We start from the raw sequence: 8,486 nt of genomic DNA on the forward strand, positions 1-8,486 counted from the left end.
TGCCTTCGATGGATATTATGAAAATTTGCAATGGGGTGAGTACATCAACTCACTTAATTTTTTTTTATCAAATGATAGATTTTGTTAGATTAGATGTTAGATTAATCACCGACGGAAATTGAACCCACACAGTCATGCAAGGGCTCAACATCTTTCCACCTTTGCGGTAAAGGGCCACTTAAATTAAGTTGAAAGGAGCAAATTAATTTTTAAAAAAATGTTCAAAAGTTCAAAATCTACGATGGGTTTCTGCAAAATTTATTAGTGCATCGGTAAATAATAAATATCATCAGCATTCATTGATTTTCTTATATATCGCATATAAAAAGTAAAAGTTTGCATTTCACCCTCTCTTTCCTTATCAATCCCCAATTTTTCAAATATTTCAACAAAAATATTGATAATTTCGTGAATATTTTAAACATTGATTGCACAACAAATCTTGAAGGAGCGCGTTTTGTATTACATTACGAGGATCTCGTACCAAGTGAGAGACCAAGCCTAGCTAGCACTCCCTTCAATAAAAAGTTTGTTAAATTGGTAGGCTTTAAGACTATCTCCAAAGAGATGTCAAAAATGTCACACAGACATATAACAGTAACAAATGACGAACCACTTACTCCAACTGAGATGTCAAAGATGACATGGAAAAGAAGGCTAGGCTGACATAGACAAAAAGATGTCAAATTTGAAGCTGCCTTCAAATTTGATTTTTGTTATTTCCAAAGGCATTCCACTTGCCTTACCTTAAATGCTAGCATATTTAAGTATTATTTTATTATATTTAAACCAAACAACAACTCAACTTTTATTATTTTTGTTTAAAAAACATAAATGAAGCAATAAATTTGGTATATCAGGTGCAAGGAAAATATTGACGATATGTCAAATTGTCAAGTCAACCATCAAATTGAAATTTGATGTTTTGAATTTGACTTAGATGCTTTTAGTATGTTTTAGGATAGTATTATCAACATATTCCTTTTACCTTCTTCTACACATACTTCTCAATTTCTAACTATCGAATCTATGAATTGAAGAGGATTAAATGACATAAATATAATTGGTATGTGGAAAGTAGAGAATGCGTGTGAGGATTTTTTTTAGGATCAGTCTGGAAGGAGAAAAAAGCTAAAGCACCAATTTGAAAACCCCTGAAAATTTAAGTGGTAAAAATGCAAGTACTCTTTTTTCAATTTTTTTGTCGGTTAAGGTGGCGGGTTCGCTGAGACGACGTGGCATCTCCCAACGACGCCGTCTGTTCTTCCTCTCGACTTTTTGTCGAATCCTCCGTCCTAAAAGCCGAAACGTTTCGCTTGACTTCTGGTTCTTCCGAATGGAATGTCCTTCGCCTCCACCACCTCGCTAGTTTCCACCGTACAAAGCTCACTGAGGAACGCCGTTCTCTCGAAGAAGTCAAATTTCAGTCTCCCTCTACCCGCCGCCGCCGCATTAGGTTTGTTCTGCTCTCTACTACTGTTTGGTTACCGAGAAAATCCAGCAAACTGATTTCAATTTTGAATTTTCAGCCATGGACTGCGACCCGAATTGTACGCTGGTTTTGTGCGGGAAATCGCCGGCGGAGAATGAAGCTGCCAAGGCGCTGAAGAACAGCAACGCGCTGAACCTCCCCGAGAGCACCGAGTTTTCGATTTTCTTACAATCGGAATCAGAAAAGCCGGTCAAGGAAGACGCTTTTGGAGTCGATTCGTTCATGAGCTCGCTATCTACCAGTCGGTTCGGCAGGTTCCTCCTCTGGTCTCCTCGCCTGCCTTCCACACACGACGTCGTTTCTAAGTAAGTTTTGCAGAAGACTGAATTTTTAGTTCTCTGAACTCTGAATTCAAGTGAATGATTATTTTCCGGATAGTTAATTCGAGGTTTTAGTTTGTTCTCAGGAATTTCTGTGAGCTGCCAGTCGGTGCTGTTTGTGTAGCTGATGTTCAGTACAAAGGGAGAGGTTTGAAAACTAATTGGTGGTTGATTTTGATTGACTGATTATTCTATTGAACTTGCAGAAATTCAGTTTGTTCTGCAATTTTCGCAGGGCGGTCGAAGAATGTGTGGGAATCTCCCGAGGGTTGCCTTCTGTTCTCCTTTACATTGCAAATGGAGGATGGCCGAGTCGTGCCTCTTATACAGTACGTGGTTTCTCTTGCTGTCACGGAGGCGATAAAAGATGTTTGTGATAAAAATGTGAGTGCATTTTTCATAACGAGTTTGATATAAAAAGGATTAAAAAGTTAACTTTGTCAAATTTATATGTGAGTTTATGTATATGACATGCATTGCTAGTAACTGTGTAGCGATTAAGTAAGATTTGTTGAAATTGGAATTCGTTAAGTAATAAGTATTCTGTCGTATGTTTCTAGTTTGATACATTAAGAGGTTGCCTGATATGATCATCTTGACGTCGAGGTATAGATACCAGTTGTCGGTAGTACTTTTAACTACAGAAAGATTACATCACTCGTATGTACTATCCCATCTGTAATAAACTGCACGAAGATAATTGTTGAGGCTCTCATTATAGTATATTTGGCTACTTGGACTGTGAACATTGCAAATGATTGTTATATAACAAATTTGAAGTTAATATGCTGATGCTACAGTCCAGAATTTGATACACTTTGTGTTGGGTGCTTCTTCTGAATTTCAGGGCTTGCCATATGTTGATGTTAAAATAAAATGGCCAAATGATCTTTATTTAAATGGCCTAAAAGTGGGAGGTATTTTATGCACCTCAACATATAAGTCGAAGCAGTTCAATGTCTCTGCTGGTAATTAGTCTCATCCTCTGGGTGCTGATTAGCAGGTCTGATTGCAAATAAGCATGCTTTGAAACATCCATTGGCTGCTTCTTACTTTTCGATGGACCCTATTCCTTTCAAGTATTATATGAATGCCACCATCCACAATAAGCACGCTTGCATAATATGGATATCAAAGAATAAATTCTATGCTGATGATGACAGAGATACTTTTGTTCTGTTCTTGCAGGTATAGGTTTGAACGTTGATAATGAGAAACCAACTACATGTTTGAATGCATTTCTTAGAGAATTGTCGGTTACAACGTACAAATTTAGAAGCGAAGATGTTCTTGCCGCCTTCTTTAACAAATTTGAGATGTTATATGAAGTTTTTATAAATCAAGGTAAAAATTCATCACGTCAATTATCAAAAATGTCATCTGATATATCAATTAGACTATTCCTTCATTTTGATTTTAATGCTTAATCTTACAGTTTCACCCCAACTGTGTGTTGGTCCCTCTCTATCTAAACTTTTTCTTTTATGTTTCAAGTCAGCTAGAATATTCTGTATATCGACATTGAATTTTTCGCTTGATACCAAAATTTGAATTCCTTGGTTATACTGTCTCAATTATGAGACGGTTGTTTTTCCCTGTTGCTTAATAACTTAGTTTGTTTGCCGCGGAGAAATATGAAAATACAGGGCAGACATAATTATTTGTTCTAAAAAATTATCTAATCAATCTTGTTTACACAGTTTCTGTTTCATCTTTAAGCATGATAGAAAATATCCCCCAAGTATGTAGGCTATGAAAATTAATGCGGCTCTTTTGGTTCATGTCATGCAGGATTCCAATCTCTTGAGGAGGTATACTATAGGACTTGGTTACACAGGTAACACACTGACATGTAAATCTAGATTCTTCTATGGATTGTTATGGTTGAACTCAAGTTTGTAATTTTTCAGACTTAGACTTGTCTATGTTTAAAAGCAAAGAAGCCTTGTGAAACGTTACACCAAGTTTTCTGTGAATTTTGTCTCACTTGGTACAAAATAACAATGTTACTCAATCTACAGAAGCCGTTTTCCGTCCTTTAATGATGGCCTCCTAATTTTCTTCTTATAAAGAAAGTACTGAATTTGTTCTTGTCATTCATCCCCCTAATAGTATTTTTCCACATCTGGTTACCACTGGGATGTGTGGTATATAAACATATGGGAAACCTTTCTTTTGCAAGCTGGTTTTGAAGGATAAGTGCTACCCATGGTTTTAACATGGTATCAACTATCGAGCAAGATATCTCAGGAATGGGTTGGGTTGTATCTTCATCTTACGTATAAGGGGAGATCCTGGTGTCTTATGCCCTTTCGCTGAGGGGGAGTTTCCCCTGGGTACTGTTGGGACGCGGGGGACTCACTCCCTGTTTGCTAGTTTTCAAGAGCAGTTCTACTTATGAGATTGACAATAACAATAACACACCTTCTTCCGCAGTACCCATGTCCTTTGCATTGTACTTGGAATTTGTAAGCTATGGTTTTTAAATGAACCAGGTGGTTTTATGCTCTGTCTATACGTTGTGCTACCACTATCTAAACAATCAAATTAATTCATGTTGTCTTGCATTGTTCAGCTTCTCGACATCTTTATTATCATACCGTCATAAAAACTTGGGCTAGTAGAAGGAGCAAGAATTTTTGTAATCTTGAGGCCTTTGCTTCTTTTCCTTTTTCTTTGTAGATACAATATCTTAATTAAGAAAGTTGAAACGGTATCCTTGCATAAATTAATCAGTCCAGAGAAATGTGATCAATCGTGTAGATCCAATTTGAACTTAATTTTGTTTTGGTATCTGCAGCGGACAGAGAGTTATTGTGCAAGAAAAGAGTGAGGATCAAGTGGTGGAAAATGTGGTCACTATTCAGGTGTGGCAAACTAGACAGTTTTTAGATGACTCACTGGCTCACATTTTTGGATATTGTGTATACCCTTTCCTATGATAAACCTAACTAAAAACTTCTATTTCAGCCTTTTCTGGTTCAGACAGATTCAATCGTCAACTTTATGGATAAATTTTTTGGTTTTGTTTCAACAAAATTTGTTCATTTCCCTTTATTACAAAATTTAAACCTATTGGTTAAAAATGTTTGTAAATCCTTGATTTGAATGAGCTGACAAAAGATCTAGCCTAAAAATCATAAACCAGGGAGGAAAGAACAATTACACCTCCTGTGGCTGGCCCTATTTAAACGGATTACTCTGTAATTTACTGTCTTATGCTTAGACCCCTATCAAAAACTAGGGGGAAACTACAATTACACCTTTTATGGTTCCCTACCTTGACTGTCCACGTTAAAATCTCCAAACTTATTCACCATAAAAGAGCCATCCAAATACCCCATGACCACTATGAGCCAAGATATTTGCACTCACCATGTGAAGCATTGATTGCCTCTTTGTCAAAGCCATGATGTGGCCGCCATTGCTGGACACCCCTGGATACGAGTGTAACTCCATCTTTGTACAACTGTGAATGATTGCAATGATAGAATAGAATGGCTTGAACAGGGGAAGAGGATAAGAATAAAATAGACATTTACATGATTATTAATAGCATCCGTTAAACAGACAAATTAGGAAACAGGTTATATCCTTGCAAATAGGATCGACCATAAGGGTGTTATACGGTTTGAGGTATGATTGTTGATTGTTGTTAATATTCTGTATTTAGTACTAGGGTTCTCAAAAATCTTCAATTTGCAGGGTTTGACCTCATCAGGATATTTGTTAGCTATTGGTGATGACAATCAGATGTGTGAACTTCATCCTGATGGAAATAGGTATGTTTGCAGAAAAGATTTTTTTTCTTCTTTTTGGTGTGATATAGTGTTGTTTAATTTAACTATAAAACTTACATAAGCAGTGTGTGCAAAGTCTTTTTTAGTTTTTTGGGGCTTTTAGATCCAGGTCCAAAAACATAGATGGTTTTTAGGAGTGAGTCCAATTCCCTAATCATATGTATTTATTTATTTTAATGCTCATTTTATATTTTCTAAAAATATTAAAAATCAATTAAAATCTTCTAATATTATGCATTTTCAACCTCAAAAAATATAATTAATATCTTATAACAAATATATATATATATATATATATATTGACATAAATCTATCTGCAAATCATTATACCCTAACTCAAGTAACAAATATATGAATGTATATCATACCTATAAGTAAGATATGAAACCTAACTAAAAGGTAGAAAAAACATAATATATCTACAAGCAAAACACATGAATCTTACTTGATTATAATAAAAGAATCCGTCATATAGGTAGATAAACATAATTAACCTGTGATATAGGTTGATTATAAAAATAAAAAATAAAATCTATAAATGGGGTTTAAAACGGGATAAAGAACAAGAAAGAACAAAAAAAAAAAAAATAATCAAAGAGATAATTAGGAAGAAATTTGATTTTTATAATAAATCTTATCATTAAAGATATAATTATTGATAATAAAATAATAAGATTTAAGGAATTGGACTTATTTTAATAAATTGGACTATTCCTACTATTGGCTCAAAAAATTGGACCTATATCAAGTTTCCCCTTGTTTTTTTTAATAGTCTAACTTATGCTTTTGAAAGCTTCATTTGTAACTACTGGATAAACATATGGCGAGCAAGCTCTAAGGGTAAAAATGAACAGTAGTTTCCTGTCACTTAAAGTTGCTAGCACAACTTTTCATTTTCTGGGCAAATGTGGTACCACAATTTAGAGCCATCAAAATTTCAACTTGAACCAAAGTGAACACTGTTTTGTCAAGATTGCTTTAAACCATTTCTGTCATTCAGGGTGGATACCTTGAACTTCTGAGATGCATTACTGGGGGGAGAGCTTTTTGGATTTGATGTTGGTTTTCATAACTTTTGAAAGTTAGCGTATGAAAGAAAGTATCTATAAGTAGGTAATTTTCGAGAGTAGTAGAAATTCGTGGGATTATACCTGAAGGTAGGTTCATTGTTTTGTTGACATATTAATGGATTTTATATTACTATCAGTTAAAGTCATGTCCTGGTTTGTTCCTAGTACCACATCATATAAAGCTATTTGTTTGAGATATCAAATGATGAAGATTTGGTTGTTGAAATATCACACCCCTTTTGTATATCTGTTGATTTGAAATTGTACCTCTGCTTTAATAGGTGACAATAATCATGTCAGGTTGCTTGGTCAAAATGACAGCAACTTGGCATCATGTCCTTTTGAATTTTTGTTTTACCCTCCAAAGATGTAATATGGGTTCCGCTCGTGTTTCCTTTACTGTTCATTGCTGTCCAAACAGTCATTGTGATAACTTTCGCATGCATTTACCATATTTAAAGTGGCTCTGATTATATTTCTTACTTTATGTCCTCTTAATCATTGCCTTTGTATCTGTAATTATTCAGTATATGCATTCCTCTCAGTTGGGGCAGCATTGGTTGAACTTTACACGCCTATATTTGCGCAATTTCATTAACTTGATTACGAAGAACAGTACGTATAAACATGCAAGTAACACTGGATATTAAAAATGTAAAAAGAAAAGTTAAAAAGAAACAACGGTGGTTTTGATGTAAAGTACTAGACGATCACTAAGAATTTCCCGGTATACATTTTGCCCTTTTTTCTGATCAACTACCGTATTTATCCTGTATTCTTGCAATTTCATGGAGTGGTTTTACATTCACATGCTATAATTTCAGGAGTTTGTCTTGACATGTCCCTGGCTATATTTAACCAAAGCAATCATGATATTGTTTCTATTTGTCATGTAGTTTTGACTTCTTTAAAGGATTAGTCAGACGAAAACTTGACTGAAGAAGATTCCGTGGCACTACCTTGCATCAGTGGCCACAATCTTGCTACATCATGTGCACTGCTGAGGATGCTCTCGCCTTATCTTTTTTCGTATGTCCCAATACATAAATCTTTTTCTTTTTCACTTTTATGAACTTATTGTTTTGGTATAGATCTCGGTCAAACCTAGATCTGTATATCTTCCTTAATAATGTCAGAACTCATGGATTACAACCAATTCACTGTGTTTACTTTCTATTAAGGTATGGATTACGCTGAGTTGTGTCGTGATCAACACAAGTAATCAAATCATTTGCAGGAAAATCTGATCTCAATGTCAGCGTCGAGATCGGTGTGAATATATAGTTTCTTTGTTGTTTGTTGAGGAAATCTATTATTTTCGTGGCCAAATCACGCTCGAAAATATGCTTAGTTTTTGTTGTGGCTTGGGCTATAAGATCTACGAGGTCCCCCTTCGGCCGGACCCCCTTGCCAAAATGTCATGATTTGCAAGGCTGTTGTATTGTGATGCAAATAGAAGTTTTAAGTTTGCATGTATCATTGTTAACTCGTTGAAAAACGTGTAGGAGAAGGATGAAGATTCCTTTCAAGAGTAACCAACAATCCAACAGGATCCTCTTCGGATTCTTTTGGTGAGGATCATGGGGATCCGTGAATTGTGTTTCTTCATCGTATGTCGTGCGATCAGTTTTTGTTAAGGATTGTTTATGTTTATTTTTAAATAAAAATATTTAAAATGATTTCTGACCGCACAATATACGATAAATGGATACGATTTATGAATTCTTGAAATCCCCACAAAAAGGATTGGTTGAGGATCCGGACTCACCAACAATCATTTTTGGTGGTTGCAGGGTACTTAGTG

At 35.2% G+C, this 8,486-nt stretch overlaps 1 protein-coding gene across 1 annotated transcript; it reads left to right on the top strand.

Annotated features, from left to right (window-relative positions):
* The first annotated feature begins 1,266 nt into the window (after window positions 1-1,266).
* LOC137742224 (biotin--protein ligase 2-like) lies at window positions 1,267-7,858 on the top strand. The gene is made up of 10 exons (XM_068482033.1): window positions 1,267-1,456; window positions 1,530-1,797; window positions 1,899-1,960; window positions 2,048-2,196; window positions 2,660-2,780; window positions 3,001-3,156; window positions 3,604-3,649; window positions 4,613-4,679; window positions 5,518-5,594; window positions 7,579-7,858. The coding sequence occupies exons 1-10, from the start codon at window positions 1,342-1,344 to the stop codon at window positions 7,619-7,621; spliced, it is 1,104 nt and encodes a 367-aa protein (XP_068338134.1). The 5' UTR covers window positions 1,267-1,341; the 3' UTR covers window positions 7,622-7,858.
* Window positions 7,859-8,486: the final 628 nt, after the last annotated feature.

The sequence above is a fragment of the Pyrus communis genome, chromosome 1 (genome assembly GCF_963583255.1).
Source record: "Pyrus communis chromosome 1, drPyrComm1.1, whole genome shotgun sequence".
NCBI lineage: Eukaryota > Viridiplantae > Streptophyta > Magnoliopsida > Rosales > Rosaceae > Pyrus > Pyrus communis.

Excerpts from the sequence above, each read along its gene's own strand:
- LOC137742224 (XM_068482033.1), top strand. The coding sequence starts at position 1,342 with ATGTCCTTCGCCTCCACCACCTCGCTAGTTTCCACCGTACAAAGCTCA. Across the intron at positions 2,781-3,000 it reads GCAGTTCAATGTCTCTGCTG|GTATAGGTTTGAACGTTGAT; the intron begins GTAATTAGTCTC and ends CTGTTCTTGCAG. Across the intron at positions 3,157-3,603 it reads TGAAGTTTTTATAAATCAAG|GATTCCAATCTCTTGAGGAG; the intron begins GTAAAAATTCAT and ends CATGTCATGCAG.